The 21,565-nt window shown below is 39.0% G+C and overlaps 1 protein-coding gene across 1 annotated transcript in view; it reads left to right on the top strand.

Moving 5' to 3' along the window:
* LOC128264611 (uncharacterized) overlaps positions 1-21,565 on the top strand; it is an 84,468-nt gene that overhangs the window by 36,633 nt on the left and 26,270 nt on the right. Inside the window, 7 exon segments of the mRNA XM_053000185.1 lie at positions 11,796-12,164; positions 16,023-16,108; positions 16,718-17,047; positions 17,384-17,441; positions 17,444-17,480; positions 18,840-18,979; positions 20,411-20,520. Of these exon segments, the coding sequence (XP_052856145.1) occupies positions 11,796-12,164; positions 16,023-16,108; positions 16,718-17,047; positions 17,384-17,441; positions 17,444-17,480; positions 18,840-18,979; positions 20,411-20,520 (1,130 nt within the window).

The following is a 21,565-nucleotide window of genomic DNA, read 5'->3' as shown; positions in this document are numbered from 1 at the left end:
TGTTTACGATAATAATTTACGTTACGCAGGCGAGGGATTCAGTTTCAGATTCAGATCAAAGGGAGGAGGCAGCTGTCGGCAGTCTATCGTAATTGTAAATTAATGCATGCAGAAAATGTGACCCCCACAAGATGGCGGCGACCGGAAGTCAACTCTCGCACGCTCACACACACACAAGCCCTAACCAAATCGTTGCCTTCACGCTCGATGGATCCAGGGTAGCACAGGGTGTATATATTTACTTGACAGGATAGTGGACTAAGGATACACATTTAATAAACATACTCCTTCAAGTCAAACAAAAATGCCATTATAATTTAGATAAAACTAATAAAAAATGTCTGTCAGATTAACCCTTTATTAAAGTTGCAATAGTGATCAAGAACTTAAGATTTTCTTTTTTTTTTCTTAGTTCCTATACAAAATTTTGGCAAAAAAAATTTTTTTTTTTAATTTTAATTTTATTAATGTTTAAGACTCAATAAAGAGAATCCATAAGTCCATCAAATTATGCGAACCCTTTCCAATTTCTTACATTGTCGTTGCCTTTTCTAGTATTTTGTTATTTTACTTCGCTTCGCCAATAATTGAATAATTTTGACATGAAAAATGGCACAAAGGATGCGGATGGGGGTGGGAAATCCGGGGTACAAGGCCCAAGTTAATCGGGGCGAGGAATTTACCACACGTGGCAATCAAGCGGAAATATTCGGCAACGGAATGTGCTTGCATCAAAATTCGAATGTAAAAAATAAACAAAACCAAATTGAAATGTGAGAGATATATATTTGTATATAAATGGTATAACAAAAATGGCTGGCGAGTGGAGAATTTCCATTTGATTTTGGTAAATCGAGTGGCAGCATTTTCTAGGTGTCCGTTTGGCTGCAAAATGTAAAAGGGAGTATGGGCATGGGTTTGAGTATTCTCCTGCCAGTGGGGATTGCTTTTATTTATTTGAAATTAGAAACTGCCAACTGTTCCCAAAAGTGGCCATTAATTAAGGGCTATGGACTGCCTGCTGGGGCAGCTACTGGGGATTGCGTAATGACTGCAAAATGCTAACAAATAGCCAGTTGCTCGTTTTGAGTTGCCATCTTGGCAGGAGGGAGGGGGGAGGTGGGATTGACTGAGTTGGACAAATGGGAGCTGGATTTGTAAATAATTGTCTCACCTTTTCCCGTAAACAAACGGACAATCAATTTGCTAGTTGGCATCGAATAACTGGAAGCTGGCTTGTGTCATTCCCTCAATCAGCTGAAGATGTATGGTGGAGCGATAAAAACGCTTTCTTTGTTTAATTTATCAATGTTGGATAAGTGTTCAAACTGTTTAACCGCACTGCACTCATTAGGCATTGCGAATTTTACTACAATTTCCATACAATTTTAGTAAACAAAATGTCTTCTCACAATTTCTCTTTTAAATTATATTGATGACATTAGCTTTATTGGTGCAACATGTGTGTGATGGCGAATATATGAGTAAATCGATCGCATTATTGTTTGTAAAAACAATATCTGATGCTATAGTAGATAAATTAAAGTCTTTTAGCTTGATTTAACTATAAGTGTATTGTTTATATTTGAATGCACACTAAACGGGATCAGTAGTCTAGTTCATTTTATAATTAACCTTACGAATATTTCATTTGCTGTGGTACAGATTTTCTCGTGAAGCTAATAAGCTAATATGAGGTTTTAAAACTGGTAATTGTTAATCATGCGTTATGCATTTTTAAAATAATCCTAACTCCAGCTAATTTCTCACTCTTAGGTGCTGGTAGTCTCAACACTTTTCTTTCCACTTTCTTAACCAAATTTAAGGAGATCTAACCTATGTTTGTTTAAAGCATTTTTCATGCTCCTGTCACGGCCCGTCGCACTTGGCCATTTGCTCCAAATGTTTGTTGACCCAATTGTGGACGCCTTGGCCCTCGAATGAGGAAGTGAGACTGGGCTTTGCTGGCCATCTCGCTCTCGCTTTCGTTCTCTGTTCCAAAACTTAAAGAAGTTGAGGGAATGGAATTGGTTTTGACTTTGGCTTTGGCTTTAGCTTTGGCGTTATTCAACATTAGCTAATTTGTGTGCGTTTCTTGCTCTGGGATTTTTCTCTGGTCGTATTGCCTCTAATTTCTGCATCTTGCACTTGGCTTTTCCGCCGTTTCCCACTGCTGCCTTCTGCTTTTTTTTGGCCATTCGACTTAAGTGCCATCCTCAATTGTCCTGGCTGCTCCTGTTCCTGCTTCTCTGGCTGTCTTTTGACACTGATTTCAATTATAAAATTTGTTTTTGTTTTTCCCTTGTTTCTCGTACCATTCCCATTTCCTTAACATTCCCTGTTCCTGTACGCTTTTTTCTCTCTCTCTCTCTCATTTTCTTCTTTTTTTTTTGGTGCATCTTCAATTTTTTCCGAGCTGCGATTGCTTTCTCAATTGGAGCCGCTGCTAGGAGCGTTTGTCTGGCTATCACTTTTAATCTAAGTTGGTAACAATGCTCGGTCCCTCTGTCCCCCCAAGCCACGCCCCTAAAGTTGTCCACCGCCCCCCTAAGCCCTGTGTTGTCTACCTTACTTTTTTCCCTTCAGCCAGGATATGAGCTCTGCCGGATTTCTTTTTATTTCTTTTTAAAGGGCCATGAGCTTATGTCTGGCATTGTGGCTTGGTAACATACTGCGCGAAATTATATTCAGAAAATATATTCGCAAGCGGAATAAAAATGTTTGCATAACTTTGCTTAACAGTTTTTGCGGGAATAAACCACTTGTACAAACTGTAAACTTTGTAAGGAACTTTCTAAGAATTAAGCACATATAATTGGTTTTATTATAATAGAATACATTTTATTTAAATTATAAAACATTAAAAAATAATTTAAAGTACCTCATATGGTTTTTGTTTTTTCCTGATAATTGTTCTTTCATGTTTTACCTAAATTGGTTGTGCTCTTGTCTTTCACTTCGTCATGCTTTTGGCTGAAGGTTCTGTTTTTCACTTTGTACTTACCTTTCTTATCAATTTCTTATATTTTTAGGGTTTTCTTTTTGTCGGTAATCCTGGCGTCTATTATCCCTGTCTAAAGCTTTTTATTTATCAATTTTGTTAAATCCTGTTATGAATTTCAAAAGGCAGATGGATTCGGTTTGACTGAATAAAGGAAAAAGGGTGTAGAATTAATTTCAAATTTAATGAAACCAGCTTAGTATTTACATCCTAAATTTGTTGCTTGTTTTGTTGAGGCTTTTCTGAACTCTTGTTAAATACCTCGGCAAGAAAATATTCATCTTAGTATAACCTCATTTTATAACACTTTCAGCGTTTTCCATGAATTGTTTTCCTTGTCTCCTTTTCGCATTCTCGATTTCCCGCTGCCAGGTGCTCACCCACCCATCACCAACCAGCCTTTTCTAGACCAGATCTGAGTGAAAATGCAGTCAACCCTAATCAAATTTTCGCTGCAAATTGACAGTTTGCCTGCAGATTTTCATTTCGCGTTTTCATTCCACCCACTAAGCACGCACTGTAGTGATAGTATAGGTGGGGGGGGGGCTTTTTTGGGGTCGAGGTGGAGGTGAAGGGGGCGGTGGTTGGTTGGCGGTGCGCTTGTATGCCTCGGTTAAAGAGTTCCGTTCGTGTTCGGATTCCGCTGGCTATAATTTTCATACCCGGTATTTCATAAACTAAAGGGTATAATGTATTTCCTGCAATGCAATGCAATTGATAGAACGAATTTTTTTCTATATATTGTAATATATTAAATAACCTTTAATTTTGTATATAAAGACATTGATTGACTTTTTGTTAAATAGAAATTTATTTAATCAAATATGAACTGCAACATTTATTATTTTTTCTAAGCAAATTTGACACTTATTTATTCTTATATTTACATAGATACAAAAGTAGTGAATATTAATTAGTAAATAAATAACTAAATTATGCGTAAAATGGAGTCCGTTCTTAAAGTTGTATTTCTTTCATACCTTTTGATTACTAAGTATCTAAAAGTCGAAACATATAATGTTTTTGTTTCTATTCATTTTCCCTTGCCTTCTGTACTTCTCGTTTGGTTCCGCTTCTGGTTCTACGTGCGCCCCTGTAGCTTGAGGGGGGGTTTTGTGGAAGAGATGGCATAAAATAACATCCCCTTTTATCATCTGACATAGCCGCACTCTGATTTAATTTTAAATCTCTGCGCCCTCACTCAAAATTAAAACGACATCAAGGCTCGGGGGTCGCAAGTTTGCCAAAGATCCGCCAGTTTCTGTGGGATAATACGCACTATGGACGGGTGGCAGGAGCTAGAAGCCAGAAGCCTTGCTCTCAATTTGCCTGTCGCAATCCAATTGTCGGGCATTTCATTTCAATTTAACAATTTTGAAATCCCTCCCTCCCCCAACGAACGGAAGCGAGCTGCATGTTGCCGTGTCGGTGGATGTTGCAAATTAATCTGCGGCATGTCGCCGCTTCAGTTAGTTGGGCTTGACATACTTATTGTCTCCGACTTCCGGTTCCTGCCGACTCCAGCCGGATTATGTCGGTTTGGCCACCGCAGCAGATATTTTGTTTGCATTCGACAAATTTGATGTTTTCAATTGGCATTACATGGGGGGATGCGATTTCTGCCTGGGCACGGGAACCAAATCCCAGTCATTGCACAAAATCTCTTTAAAAGCGAGCAAAAAAAAAAAATATATTAAATGGTAAACAGAGAAAGACAAATATGGGTACAAATTCACTGAAAACAAACACAAAATGGTGGCCCAAAAGCTTAACAGAGTGAAAACAGTTTGTTAATAAAAAATTGAGTAAAACAACTTCAACGCAATCAACACTTATAGATATATTTATACGTAGACTTGCGTAAACACGCCTGTCTGTTAAAATATACCTTTTTTTGCACAATATTTGTAGAATGCTTTCGTTTAATTTTTAATGGCTTAAACACATAAAAACTCAAGAATACGATTACATTTAAAGATTGGTTATCAATATATTCCCGAAATGGTACAATTTATATAATGGTAAAGCATAAATACTTACAGGTATTGGAGACTTATAATGTTTAAAAACATTTTCTAAAAATCACAAGCTAATAGAAAGGTTTAAAATGCTTGTAATAAGAAAAAACATTATCAATAGACGAAAATTGATTTAAAATAACAATTTCTAACCGTGAATGCCAATCAATTTGAAATTTTATGGCTAGTTCAGCGAGGTATAAAATTCCAAAACAAAATGCTTATGGTTATGATTATTTCAAAAATGATGTTTCATTTCTTTAAAATTAAGCATCAAATGTAGCTTAATTTTTTTTTTAATTCTTTTAAACCTAACAAATAATTAAGACACGATTCAATTGCCATGGTGAATTCAATTGAACGGCTATTAAAATGCCCTAGCGTACTTAAAGTCCCAATTAAAAGCGCCAACAACCAAAAAGCAGAATGGAAGAAGAGGATAAACCATGCTGCCTCCTGAATAATGCATTATTGATGATTATGGTTTGGAGCGTATATATGGTACTCATTTTCTCACTCCCCATTTCCATCTAACAATTAGAATTATAAGTTTTATTTACTGAACTACCTTGCAGGATATTCCTGCCAATTTCTGGTTTTCAGGAGGTAATGAGCTTAGATAATAGGGGCGTGGCAGTGGCGTTTGGATGGGTATTACCTAACTACAATAAATTTTAACAGCGGACACGAGATGTGCATCCTTTGTTGCCGGGTTGCCATGTTTTATTGCTAATTGCAACTTCAGGTTGTATTGTGGCTTTTTCGACAGCGTCTGCCAGAGGTGGCTGCCACGCCCACTATTGCAAAAGCAAAATCTTTGCTACCCAAAAAAAGAAAATTACTTTCGATATATGTGTCGCCCTGTTGGCAGCTCTATCGCGCCATCTCTACCCGATGTTTGCGCCACGAAAAATAATAAAACTGATTTTATTTATGTGCTGCGCCAGACCAAAATTGAAATTCTGCAACACGAGCGGCAACTTGAGATGCAGCACCACGAAAGTCGAAGGATGAGAGTCCTGCCAAAATAAATAAAAATAAAACAAATACCCAGACAATCTCCATCGCGTGTCTTAGTTATTGTTACTATATCCACTCCATCTTCATCGCTCGACGAGTGGTTTTTACCCGATAATGCTGTTGATGTTTTCCGCTTACGGCTCACAATTAATGGCATATGTGCGAAAAGTTTCTATAAATTATTATCGGCTTGGTCCATGTGTATCTGTCAGTCGCACACCTTCCAGCAGATACTTTCCGCCAGATGCAGGCCGCAAATGGTCCATCAATCACACGCTCGTTAGCATTTATTCCCTTCATAATTTCCATTAAACATTTACAAATTGCAACAAACACCAAATGCTTTGTAGTTGCAGACGGCCGGCAAAATTCATACATCTCTTCATGTATATTTAAATTCTGAGTCATCATGATTTCATGAGTGTTTTAGGGCGACTGAACATTACAGATGAAGCGCTTTTCATTGCTTAAACAAAAATATATAATTTCTTTTGCTTTACTGGATTGTTTAAATAAATAACAAATTTAATTGAAATTAATCATTGGTAAATTTGCAAGTTTTTTTAAGAATCATTTATACATACATATAATAAGTATATAGAATATTGCATTTGCTTATTATAATTTTTAATTAACGAATTGAAATTTATTAAGACTTATTATTGGCAGTGAACACTATCTTTCCCTAGCTCTTGCTTGCTCCCCATTAGTGCCACATTTTCCATGTTAATTGCGAATTACAGTACAAGTAGTAACATATTGCTAGTTGGCCTCGCCCCCCTTTTACTCGACGCCCATGTCTTGCGGAATGCGAAAATGTGGCAAGCTGAATTTTGCACAGAATCCCGATACTAGCGGCTATATCTCCATACTTCCCATTAACACTTACTCAATTCCCCACTTCTTGGCGCGCGTTGCCATGAATAGGTCGTAATCCCCCTGTAAAGGAAAAAAGAGCAGATGCTAAAAGGGGAGTTTTAAAATGTCTATGGTAAACGCCAACTAATGTGGCCTTAATTATGGGCAAGTTTTTATAGTGCGCTGCTGTCTTTGACGGCTTAAGTCAAAAACGCATTGATATAAATGACAGGGAATAACTTAAAATATTTCATTTCGTTGTCAAAGTATTTGTTTTATGTAAATAATTCGTATATATGTTTGTTCTCGTATTTTAATTTCGCAGCTAATAATTTAATGCAATCAATTAATTTTTTATATTTAGTTCAAGCAATTAAAACACTTCTTAAAATCAAACAATTGTTGAGCTTATTTTGCTTTAATAAGCAGTTTAAGCCGCGTGGAGTATTGTGAATATAGCCCAGGGCCCTTCTATTCACAGGGAATTCCATGTTTGAATATTTGCCCACTAAATTATGGATTGACATTATCGTATTTGTCCCGACTTCAAAGCTCTTTATAGTTCCCTCGGAATGGGCGATTAGTACGTATTTACTTTGATTTAGGAGAACACTTTTGCGAGAAACCAGTTTCCCCGTTAGATCCACGTATAATTTATTCAATAGAAATTTGTAAATTGTAAATGCTGCAGTCAAGAGCAACAAGCGGCAGCTTCCAGCAATTAGTAAATCATGAGAAAATTATGTACTTTGTGAATGCAGCTTCGAATAGGTTGAGTTTTCAGTCGCTGGGGCCCATTTGGCTGACAAAAATTTTAATGCAAACTGTAAATTATTATATACTTAGTTACTTTTTGCTCGACTGCAGATGTAGTTTCCTCGCCCGCCGAAGAAATTCTGCGCCCAAAACACCACTTTTTCCAGAAACCCACCCACATCCCTTTCAACTGGCGCTCAAAAGGCAGTTTTAGTCATTTCTGGGTTGCCTGCCAGACAATACAAAACTATAAATATGCACAGCCACAGACAAAGTCACAATCGCAGTCACAGTTGCAATTAAAGCCACAGAACAGCAAACTGCACAGTGGCTCTAATTAATAAATAAGTTATAATTATTTATTAATTTTAATGCGATCAGTATAACTTTTTAAATATTTAACAAGGTATATTCAATTATTTGTTATTTGAAACTGTCTTTTATTATAGAAGCAAGCTCTTAAAAGCTTGATTACATTTAAAATGTGTCATAGTCATTCCTTATTTTTCAAACTTGACATATTTTGAATCTTGCATAAATAATTAGTTATATTTTAGAGAATACTCCAATCTTTTTTATTTCTTTTTCGCAATATCCCAAGCTTATTTTAAATGATTTTTCGGCAATATTCAAAGCCCTGTCAGGCACTGTGTCTGCTCATTCACAAGTCGTCTTTGCAATGAAATATTATTTATTTTTTTATTTTATTTTAGCTTCTCCTTTGGCTGGGTGGGTGTCCCTGGCAGAGCCAGCAAAATGCAAAATTTATTGCAGAAAACTACAAAACACACACCGAGTGGGTGGAAAGTGGGCGGCGGTTGAGTGTTTGAGTGGTGGATGGGGGGCGGTGGGGGCGTGGAAAATGTGTTAAGTCTATTGAGTGTATTAAAGCAAATAACTGCGTCGACGAATAAAATACATACGGGACGACGAGCGGGGCAGCGAGGAATCCCAGAATCCAAGCCCAAGGCACTCGGATCGAAGTGGGCGGTGGTGAAAGGCGTAAGGCGGGGGGCGTGGCAGGGATACTTTATACCCACACTCGCACTGAGACCCACTGACAGCTGCACCGACTCAGACATATGCAAATATGAATATAAATGAACAACGCGATGAAGTCTGAGATCCAATGACTTAGCAGGGGATATATGTAGAGAGAGAAAAAACTACAAGCTATGGTAGTTTCAACATCTCCGAGGTTGGACTTGTATTTTTTTTTTCTGCAAAGCTTTTGTAATAGATCACTACAGTAGGTTATTGAAAACTGAACCTTAATTATTCCACCTCATTAAGTTATAACATCTACAATTTTGAACAAATGTTGAAAATCAACAAAAAATTAATATAAATATTATTTGTTTGCATTTAGACATGACTATTTTATAGAAATATTTTGAGGGATAAACATTTATAAATTCCTCAAATTCTCTAGCCTAGTTTATTATATATATTTTATTATTTATGTGTATCAAAGTGGAGGACTAAAAAGGGCGTGTTTGGCGAGGGTTTGCGCTGAAAAGTTTATGGTTGGTAAGTTCAACTTGCGGCCAAAACTGAAACCGACAGAAGGCAGCCGGAACTACGCCCATAAAACTCGATCGCATTGCAGGACCGAATCTGTCGAAATTCCCCATCCATTTGAAAGCCCCACCCCGCAGCCCAATCAATAATGACAATTTAAAAAATCTCCAAAAATTACAAAGCTGAACTAAAACCATAAATTATAGCAATATTAATGAGAGGCAGAGCGAGAGAAACCAAATGAAGGTGTAGTTTAATCGCTTCATTAAAGGGCAATCCGTTTAATGTTCGCATTTAAATTAATTCTAATGTTCATTGCGTTTAATTGATGTGACAAATAGTTGCTTGAATGCAGGAGCATGGAAGCAGAATCTGAAATAGAATCAGAAGCACAAACACAGAAACAGCAACAGAGACACAAACCGAAACAGAAACAGAAACGGAAACAGAAACAGAACCAGAACGGAAATAAGCAGCTTTTGACTAACGGCAAAATGGATGCCATAAAAGCCTATACTATACGTGTGCCAAGCTGCATGTGTGTTAAAAAAGCAAGGCAAACAGAGAAAAGTAGGAAGTGGAAGAGAGATGGGGAGAAGAGGGAGGGAGGGAGACGCGATGCAGATGGAGATGGTTGAAGTGGAGTAACATCTGGCGTTGCCCTGTGCGATTACAAAAACATCAACACTTAATATGTTTATTAAATTTGTTGCTACATCATTAGGCACTAGCAGCCATGTAATGTGAAGCAAACACTTCACATGTTCCCATGCCTTCATGCCTCTGTCTGTGTGTGTGTCAGTATAGAGTGTGTAATGTTCATGTGCGTGTGCTCAGGTCGTGTTTGTATTGCTGTTACAACTGAACTAAATACTCTATGACCCATAAACTCGTCTCGAATAGATGAAGAAATACGCCAAAAATGAAGAGCCTTTTTTTTAATCAAGACATCTTCAAGATCTGTCAGGACATGAGCAGATTCGTTAGCTGTTGAAGAAAAAAGTGACTATTTAACGAATACTAATTTCTTACTATGAAATGTACTTTATTGTTTTCATATTAATTCTATTTTAATCTATTTTATTTACCTATTTGTATTCATTAAGTATTTAAAAATAATTATGCAAAAACAGTCACTTAAGTATGATTTTTATTTATGTTTTGCTTTCCTACGCATTTAAATTATTTATTCAATTTTCATTGAAACACAATTCCAAACAATTACTAAATTAATGTGCACTTAGTGATATCACTTCAAACTAAGTGAGTACCAATTGAATTTACTTACTGATTTACGCTAATGAATGTGTTAACCAATCAGTTGCGGTATTTTGGCCACTATCGAAACCACTGGCTATTTACTGCCAGAAACCAAAATTAAGCTAATTGCTTTTAATTCAGGAGGCCATACAATGATTTTTGACAATGGAGTGTTAAGGGTAACGTTTAATTTTTATAGGAATAATAACAATAATTATCTACTATAGTGATGTGTACTAAATACATCCACTTTGATCAAGAAATCTATTATAAATCTGTCAAAAGTATGCAGTAAAAAAAATGAATTCTTTGGGCTTACGGACTCAAACATTATTGTTGCATACTTTTGGACACCTTTGTAATTGATTTCAAAACCACCTTTCTTTGTGCATCGAGGGCATCTGAGGTTCGTCGGTGGTTATGGACGAAGTCTTTGTTGGCTGTGCCAATGCCCTGTGAACACACACACTGATACTCGCCCACACAGCGAAACATGCGATGTGTTTGTGCGGTGCTTTGGGCTACTTTGCATGGGCTTAACGATTGTTATTTAGGTGCAGTTTCAGTTACTGTTGCCGTTACAGTCACAGTTACAGTTACTGTTCCAGCTGCAGTTACAGTCACAGTTGCTCAAACAGAAAAATAGCGGGAGTGGGCGAGAGGGCGGCAGAAAGCGAGGGAAAGTAGCAAGTGGAAGCTTTAATAAAAAATATGCGTTGCATACTTACTGGCGGTGTGGCCTTTTAAAGTTGCCAACTATTGGGCTCTCGGTTTTTCTTACTTTGGAGTTTTAATCAAAATAGCTGTGATTTTATTATTTTATATTTGGCGTTTAAAAAATTGACATTTCTTTGACTTTTTTTGAATTTAACACACAACATTTTTTTTTTTAAATATTCTTATAAAAAACACGAATATTTAATTTCCCACTGCCTATTTTTTAGTGACTTAAAGAATTAATATTTTTTAAACCAAAATCGAAAATTGACTTGCAAAAGTGAATACGGGAAAGCATCGACTTCTCTGAATACAAACACATATGTAAAAATGAACAGGTACAGCGTCCCGGCATATATTCACTTTTATAAATATATGCTTTACTGTGCTCCGTTTTTGTGCTTTTTCCTCCTTTTTAGTTTTTTGCCTTGCGAAAAGTTATGCGCATTATTATGAAAAAAAACTTAACGAAAAACAAGTCCGCCCCCGCATAAATTTTAATGCTCATGATTATTATTATCATACTAAAATGTAATGCTGCCACCGCCCGAAAATGACTGTGTGCGCATATAGAAATATCTGTATATATAGCCACTCAAACTGCATACTCAGGAGTTTCCCATTTCCCTTTCATTTCCTTGCAGCTTCTGCCGGCAGTGAGCTAATCGCCAATCGTTCGACGTCAACCGTAGAAACGCTGACAATACCGCCCGGCGACCGCCCATTGAACTTTACCCCTGTCACGCCCCCGCCGGTCAGAGGATTTTCCAGCCCCTTTCGAGAAGAGGATGTGGCCGAGGGCGAGGGGGAACTGGGCGCCTGGGGAGAGGAGCGGCATGCCATGACCATTTCCCGACCGCCGAGGGCGGGACGCAGCGAGCGACAGGCGGAGGAGGACCAGGTGGACCGCTGTCGGCTGTTCGTCGAGGGCGATCCCACCAAGAACGAGCTGTACAGCCCCGAGTATCCCAATCTCTATCCGAAGAACATCAACTGCACCCGGGTGATAACAGGTGAGTTTATTTGGCGAACCTAATCATGGGGTCTCCTAGAAATATTGGGGTAAATCAGGTGAAAATCAGAATTTTTCCTCGTAAACAACTGTCCGAAAAATCTTCTATTGAATTTAAAAAGCCATAAACTTTAAAATAAGATCAATGGATCAATGGTAAAATAATCGTGGATCATCCAAACATTTTGTACTGAATTTGAATAATTTTCGCTTTGCTTTCCGTCCATTGGGGTTTAAATATAAAGATTTGATATTTAATTTAAATATAAAATAATTTATTTTGAATTCCATTTTTGTATCAGAGTTGTCTATGGTTATGGGCTCTTAAATTTCAAAATCTAAACACCTAATGATTCAAACAAAAATGAAAATATAAGCCTCATTGTTTAAATACATGACAATCACGGCGATTGCCGTTAAAAATAATAAATAATACATATTCAGAGCCCGACAAGTCCATGTCATTTATAATTCATAGGCGCCTTAAGGTAATGTTTATTAAAGTAGGATATTTTTTCAGGCATGACAATGATTCAGGCCGCCAACTAATTGCAGGTTGTATAGTATTCATGACAGTCACAGAAACTCATTCCTGTGGATTATCTACGGCTAAGCAATTAACAATCAGTCGGGCAAAATCCAGCAGTATCATTGGCATTATCTGTATCTGTATTCCACAGTTACAAAGATAATACGAACTTTGATGGAAGCCAATTGGCAGCCGACTTCCTTTTTAACGAGTGTGAGAGTGAGTGTGCACTGAGAGAAATGGGAGCAGGGGTCAATTTTCCGATTTTCGGAGTTACATATCCTTGAAAATAAATATTTTACGGGATAACATTAAAGAGTATATATGAGTGTTTATCGAATTAAGAGATAGGCTTTTGATTTAATTAAAGTCTTGGGAAAATTGTTTGTGTGAATATATCAAAATTATCAATGGTTATTAAGTGAATTTTTAGTACCATAAATTTAAAATAAAATACTTTCTTTAACTGTTTAGCATCAGAAATAACATAAAGTCAAAGATAGATAAAAAATAAGCCGTACGTATAAGCTAAATCGGTGTAAGATGAAAATATTGGCTCCTTGAGACCCCGTTCTCTTTGAGTGTAAGTGGAGTGGAGTGCAGGCCTCGTAAAAGTTTATATGGCAAGCACTTGGCGACGAGCAGCCAGCTACTGCAAATAATTGCAAAGTCTTTGGCAAAGTCTTGACTGCCACTGCTGTTGACATTACCAGATGTCAGTCAGTCAGTGAGTCAGTCAGTCAGTGAGTCAGTCGGGAAGGGGATTGAGATCGGGAGTGGAGAAGGGGAACTGTGAAGAGTGAAGAGTGAACCAGTGAACCGGAGGCATTAGATGGCGCTGATGCGTAAGATGCTCCACACAGATTCCACATGGCAGGGCCGTTTTGTGTGGCCCATTTAAAAGCGTTAGCGCGTTGGCTCCACGCATTCCATTCCCATTTCCCCGGGCACCATAATGCGATCCCTCGATTGGGGATTCTGGGTGGGTCTCTAGATTCAGATTCTGATTCAGATTCCGGGTAGCCAGCTTGGGTCGCCGGGTTGTCATCATATTTGAGCTGCACTCGCTTCAGTGCCTTCGCCACCGCAACTGGCAAACTGGGAAACTCACAGTCAACTCCAATGCTTATCTAAAGTCGCTTGGAGGCCAAATCATTTGTCAGTTAAGACAAAATAATGTCACTGCAAAAGTCAAGAGCTGACAGATAAAACCTGAAAGCGAATGATTGACTTTCCATAAGCACGCATCAGCGGTTCCAGTATCTGTATCTACGAATATGCCCCAGCATATGTAGCCCTTACTGTGTTCTTGGTACGAGTACGGGTACTGAGTGCGAGTTCTTGAGGGGGGCATCGGCTTATTTGCATATCAATGTGTGTGCCACTCCAAGTTAATGTTGGACTAAGCGGGCCAACAAAGGCAGCCAGCTGAGGTTCGCTTTATGGCCAAGATGGGCGTCCCGCAGGGCACACAAATGCCGTAAGGAATTGCGGGCATAAAACTCCTGCGGTCGGGGATTCGAAAGTTCAGAGTTATTCGAGAAAAAATCAGGGAGCTGTATGGTAAAGGCGATTTTGATAACATTTTAAAATTGTTTAAACGCTTAACTAACTTTACCAAAAGAATATTTAAAAGCGGATTATTAGTGGTCTTTTTTTAGGTTTCAACACTCAGTTCGGTGAAAGCATTTCAGCCTGTGGCTACGGTGTCGTATGCGCAATTTTTTTTAATTTTCAAATAGCAAACAATGCAAACAATGTTTCCGAAAATTATTCACCTGATATGGGGGCTTTTATCTCAATTTTCTGCAATCTCTGTCCGAAAAGGTATGAAAGCGGCTAATAATTCTGTGTTCGATGTGTAATTATGAGAAGGCCCATTTTTGTGCAGCCGGTATGACAGTCATCAATTGGCCAGATTTGGACAGTTTGGGCAGCCGGGCTCAGTAATTAGCCTTTAACTATGGGACTGGAAAGGGACTGCAAGTGCAGTGCCAAAATTTTTCAATTGCCTGGGGGCTTTGTAATTTGATAATGTTACGTATACAGCCCCAAATGTGTGTGTGATGTCCCTTTCTTTTTTCAAGGCCAATCAATGTGGAATTCTATTCCCTTTCAAGTTCTCTTTCTTCGTCTGTCTGTGATTCCAGCTTTCATTACTTGTCCATCTCCATTATGTAATGTGTGTGGGTATGTGTGTGTGTGGGTCTTAACGCCCTGGCAATTGCTTGTGTGTAAGTCTGGTGTGTGTTGTTATGCCACATTGGCCACAAAGGTTCCATTTGAGAAAAGCCAGGGGAAAATGTGTTTTGAAATGCCACAGCCACAGCCAGCCCATCGCCATTGATTCATGCCGAGGATTCGCTGGCTGAATATGTATGGCCCCAAATGCGAGTGTGAGTGAGTGAGTGAGTGAATAAATGAGTGAATGAATGAATGACTGGATGACTGGGAAAGTGGGAGAGTGGGTGAGTAGGTGTGTCCAGCATTTCGATGCCTTCTTCTTTTTATGCGGCCACTAAATGAGTCCCCAGACGCTATCATTTTGGCCATAGATACGAGATTGGGTCCTGGGCTTTTCACTTTTCTCTTACTTTGTGCCAAAGAGGGTCTAGTTATGTTTGGATCATTGAGATGCGGAAATTTTCTCAAATATTTTTATTAGACTGCCGGATGTTTTAGATATCCAAATGATGTGCCCAATAAAAGCAAAAAGGTGTTAAGTAAGCTTTGATAATTCAGAAAGATAAGGTGCACATAACTGATTTTAACTGCAAGTGCGTTTTAATTGCTAGAAAAAGCTGAGCAAGTTCTCAAAATGCTTTCAATTTTTTGGAATAAAATAAAGTACAAGCAAAGTACATTTTTCATAATTTAAACACACTTAAATATCCACACATTTCTCCATACGTCTCTAGAGCAAATAAAACCAATCAAAAGGAGACATAAACGTAATGCTGGCTATTTGTTTAAATTCTTTTAAATCCATTAGCATTAAGACTTTGTAAAGGGCATCAAAGTTTCGGCCAACCGCAGTCCAACTAGCCACATTATCCCTTAAAAGTCAGAATCGCCGAGGTGAGCTGTTGTTAATCAGTTTCTCGGCTCGGGGCCATTTGACTTTAAATAAGCTCGAAGGATTGGACGGATCTGACATCCTGGGCGGAAATGGGAGTGGAAGTAGAGGTGGTGCGGTCAAGTGCCATGGCAACCATGGAATGATGGAATATATAAATATACCTATATAGTACTAACCTGTTGCCTTTGTCCCGTTCTGTTCTGTTCCGTTCTCGACTCTTCTGTCCTGCGGATGCCGGCATCTAATTACAGCGCCAAAGGGACAAATCATACGCCTGGACTTTCGCAACTCGTTTAATATCGAGGCCAAGGAGGAGTGCAAATTTGATTTTCTCGAAGTAAGTACTGGTAGCTGATAAATGCACAGTGACATCATTTCGACAGCAAAAAGTAACATTCACATTTTATAAATATATATTTTTTTAAACAACTAGAAGTATGTAAACATTTATACCATTTCAATTTGAAATATGTTAGTAATCGCTTTATTGCTTAGACTAAAGAAATTTGATTTGATCACTATTTTATGGTGCTATTTTCTTGCCGTGTAGCAAAACCCGGCATAACCAACTTGAAAGGGTCAGCGCATAAAAAAAAGACCAACTTTTTGTTGCATACTGAAGCCAAGGCATAAAAAAGGGGCGAAACAAAAACTTGCTTAGTTGCTCGGCTTTTCTCGGTCTTGGGCGGACTTGCAAAGTTTTCGATTTGTTTCCTTTACGACTTTTCCTTGATACTACGGCCGTTGTCGTTGCCGTTGCCACTGCTACTGCTAGTGCACCGAAAAATGGCAAGTTTTAATTGAATGTTGTCTCTGTGCTGCAAGTCTTAAGCCTGATTTGAATGCAGCCCCGGCCAAAGCGGTTTAGGCCAAGACAAACTGCCGGTCGGGTTCGGCTTACACCCAGTTGGTTGAACTAACGAGCGGAATCCATGTATCTTTGCAGATACGAGATGGCCAGTACGGCTTTTCGACACTGATCGGCAAATACTGCGGCACCGATTTTCCGCCAGAGATCACCTCCAAGGAGCGCTACCTGTGGCTGCACTTCCACTCGGACGAGACCATCGAGTACACGGGCTTCAGTGCCGTCTACGAGTACATGGACCGGAATCGGGATGCGCCCAGCACGGATCTCAACTGCACCATCGACAAGGACGGCTACGAGGGTTTCATCAACTCCACGGATGTGCCGGCTGACATCCGGGAGCAGGTTATCCGCAACAAAATCGCCTTAGACTGCATCTGGCGCATTCAGGTCAAGGAAAACTGGAAGGTAAGAGTCGATTTTGTGGGACCTTAATTGTATTCGAAATCATATTTCTAAAACACTATAGTAAAACAAACTTGGGACAGAAATAATTTTAAAGGTGTTCAAAAGTATGCTTTCAAAAAATAAATAACTTCGTCTTTAGTAGTATTTTTTGGAAATTTGGAATTCTATATATATTGTTCCATACTTTTAGAAACGATTATAAATGATTTTCAAACCCTACTTCCTTTTAAGGTGTTTGTTTCAGATTTTTGTTCTTTGTAATCAATTTAAAAGAGTTTGTAGTGCAGCTCATTCAGCCGGTAAGTAATGATTTCTCTGTTGCTCTTCTTCTTTAAGATATTTCTCAAATTTCTGGACTTCAAGCTGAGCAAGCCGAACGATTGCGAGACCAACTTTTGGACATTTTCCCCGAGCAGACGGTGATGCCATTGAGGTGAGTACTCCCGATACGCGCGGCTTAATGACATTTCGTCGAACGCCGCAGCGCGCGGATGAAATTGACATCGCGGGGCCGTTGAATGCAGCCGGTCGCTGGCGTATACGCAATGTCGGCTAGCGTATACGCAATGCCGCAAACCAATTTCCGCATTGCCGAAAACGCGAGATCAAAGCCCGCGTCCTGGGCCAAAGCAAATTTTCAATTTATTACCGGCCAAAAGTAAATTGTACGCGAGCGGAAGTGGTGTCGCCTTTGACTCGCACAACCAATCTCCTTCGTACTTTTCCCCGGTGATACAAGTACGAGTACCACTGAGAGTATTTCGTCATCTCCCGGTTGACTGACTGACTGAGTGTAGAACTGAAGGACCGAAGGACTCGCCACCACGGCATCTTCGACACGCATTGACATCCGCTTTTAACGCGCCAATACATTTCCACTTGTTGCTATTGCCGCGCTGCTCGGGACAACACTCAAATTGATTGACTGACTGACTGACTGGCGTTTTCCGCTCTTGGAAAATGGAAAATGGCAAATGGTAAATGGTAAATTCTGTGGGTGGCCGCACACCCCTGTCTTTTTAGCCATTGATTTAATGCCTTTGTCACTTTCATTTAAATTCATTTTTCGTAACAATTTATCGCACACGACGGGTGGCCACACGCAACGCCCGAACCGAACCGAAACGCCTTTCCACAATCAGATTTTCCGAGAAAATGCCAGCCGGCGTAAAATGCGTTGAAATGCTGCCGTAAAGAAAATATACCCGGAGCCACAGACAGCACCAAATGAACATAAATACAATATTCAGTGAACGTCATTATTTAAGCCATATTATAAATTATTTATTTATCGATTATGTGTGTGCTATCGATGGCCAAATATTTAACGAAAGGCAGACTCGTTGACTGCAAGTTAAGGCTTCATTTTGTGGCAAAATGTTTTGGCAATGTAATAGGCTTTGCTGCAATAGATTATATCAATCAGTGGATAATTAATTACCCAGTCATCTAACCGATACTAATGTGATTTCAACAAAATATTTATCGTTGTCCATTTTGCAGCTTATTTATGATTGTTATTCTATAGGTATAGGTTATTCTAAAATAAGTTATGATCGATATTTAATGTATCGTCACTTTTGGTTTATTCTGTTTCATTTATAACAATTAAGAAATGTTGTTCACTAGAATAAGTAACTCATTACTAAAAAAAACAATATCATGATGATATGTCTCATTTGTAGTTGGTAACCAAACTAATAAGCCATTCCCTTTCAGATGGCTTTACTAATAGCATTTCTACCATATTATCACCCTGGCTACAACTTACATACCCAAATTTCCGTTGCAGGGTTAAGAACTTTTGCGGTTCGGCGGGCGAGAGTATTACGGCGGAGTCAAACATCCTGCACTTGCGCTTTTACGCAGATCAAATCGCGATTAACTCGACATTCGGCATTCTGTACACGGCGTTTCGAGACCGAGGAGCTGGTAAGTCCAATTCTGCCCGATTCTTTTGCCCGATTTCAAGTCAAGTTGAGGGCCCTTTGATGGCGGTGGCAAATCCCTCGAATTGGCAACAAATGGCCGGGGCGCAAAGTACAAAGGCATGCTCGAAATCCTGGGGCAATCCGGTGCTAAGCTGGCCCCGAATCCCGGCGAGGTTTCATCGACTGCCAAATGGGCAGGAGAAGGAGTCGCTTGTCTAACCAACTATCTCCACCAGCCACCATATCCCATCTGTCTGTCTGTCTGTTTGTCTGTCTGCCTGTCTGTCTGTCTGTCTTCCCAAATGTCTGAATGTCCAAAGGAAAAGCAGGAGGCGGAGGTCCTGCGTGATTGCCGCCAGTTGCCAGCGGCAAAAGGCTAAGCACTCTTTTGTCATTCAACGATTGTCCTTTGTCCCCGGGCCAGCATTGTTTACTTTAAGGCAGCCAAAGTGGGGCCCCGAAACCGAATCCGAATCCGAATCCAAGTCTCCAGGACCTCCGACACCAGCTCCTTCTGCTCCAGTTCCTACTACTTCTGGTACTGCTCCTGCTCCTGCTCCTTTGGCTCCATCTACTTCGACTGCCAGCATCGGCAATTATTGTTGTTGGTTGAGCGATTTATGTCGGAGATTACGTGCATTTGCTTTGTGGTCTCGCCCATCGTCGCCTTTCAATGGCTGCACTGTGGAAAGTCCATCAATTTAAAGTTCACAATTGATCGAAGCTTTAAGTCAAATTGAATTGGCATTCAATTTAATGTTGAATCGATTTCGGTTCGTTTCGATTCGATAAAATAAAACGAACCGAATTCAAAGCTAAATTTTATAGTATTCAATAAAACAGCATATTAAAAGGTTTGCTTTTAAATTTAAGGGTTTTTAAAAGGATTAAAGATGTGATTAATATATCGAAAGTTAATTGTATAAAATAAATAAAATCGATTAAACAGTATTGCTTAAACTAAAAAGTAAAAAACATATCATATCATATTTTGACTTCCATTTTATTTGTCTCTACTACAACTACTTGAAATATAAAATGTAAACCCAATATTTTCTTTACAATATGTGGTCATATTTTCAAATTAATATCAATCGCCGGCAAAATATTGCTCCCAAACTCAATCGCCATGCCATGTCAATAAAAACCATATTGATTTGTCTGCTGAATGGCGTTCGAATGACAATATAAATTTTATGCATCCGATTTCCACTCATCTCCAGTGGAGAGCACTTTCAATTGAATTCAATTGTTTATTCCACTGTGCGATTTGTGCTTTGATTGGCGTTTTAGCCATTTTAGCAATATTAGTCGCTTGTCTCGTCCTCTCACTTTAAGTGCCATTTTATGCCAAATTTTTGTACAACTTTCTCTAACTCTCAAATGTTCCTCTCCCTTCCATTTTTATTATTTTTTTTTTTTTTTGTGGCAGCCTGCACCGAGGACGAGTACGATTGCGAGGACGCGACCTGCATATCAAAGGATTTAAAATGTAATCAGCTAGACAATTGTAAATTTCGATGGGACGAGGAGGGCTGTACGGTAAGTGACACGCCTATGCAGAGAAACGCCTAAGTATGAACATCTTAACTGGTTTTACCAGTACAGTATATTACAATTATTTTTTTATTAAAATATAACATTTCTAGTTAAATTATTAAAAGTTAAATATTCAGGGCTCTTTTAGAGATCTACAACATTTACCAAAACATATAACATTATATTAGCAATTATTTTTCAGTAAAATACTACACTTCTAGTTAAGTTATTAAGTTAAGTAATACAAGAGTTTGATATTCAGTACTCTTTTAGTAATTTTTATCGCTTTTTAAACTAATCGCTAGGAAGACTTTTAAAAAATGCATTTAAATTGGTTTTCTTATAAACTAAGACTTAACTTTCGATTGAAAGTGATTTATGGGACACCAGAGCATATACTATTTTCTCTCAGTGCAGTCGCACACGAAACGGGGCCGTTGGTACGTGCATCTAATTATAGGCCAGTGCTCGTTTGCCCCGACTTCAAACCGGCACCCCTCTGACCCCGTGACCTCTGACCCCTAAGCTCCCCTTTACCCCGCTCATTATAAGTATGCTCGACACGCCGATGATGGCAACACCCAAAAATACTCACGTACACACACACACACACTAACGAACGCACACACACACACCGGCACAAGCACACACAAACAAAGTTGGTCAAATAAGTTTTGTTTGGCAAAGTTTGAGGTTTGTGTTACAGGAAAGGCCTTGTTGTATGTGTTGTTGTTCGTTTCGGGGCTTGTTCGTTAGCCGTAAATAACAGTTATTTGCAGGGCATCCCCCAGCAGCGCAGAAGTTGAACATCAGCGCATTAGATCATTAGATTTGATAAAGTCAGCGGAATTAAGTTGCCCGCCCCACCGACACATCACAGGGAATGATTCATGCAGCGCCATCTAAGCCACTTTCCACTTGCCACTTTCTACTTTCTACTCACCAAAATGAGGTTGTAACGCCATTGGAAAAATAGCCGGACATAAAACACAGCGGGTGGGAAAAATCTCTACTCCAATGGTATTCAGGAATTACATGCATTACAAAT

The sequence above is a fragment of the Drosophila gunungcola genome, unplaced genomic scaffold, assembly GCF_025200985.1.
Source record: "Drosophila gunungcola strain Sukarami unplaced genomic scaffold, Dgunungcola_SK_2 000075F, whole genome shotgun sequence".
NCBI lineage: Eukaryota > Metazoa > Arthropoda > Insecta > Diptera > Drosophilidae > Drosophila > Drosophila gunungcola.
Note: the sequence above shows the minus strand (reverse complement) of the source record. Positions and strands in the feature narration are given on the sequence as shown.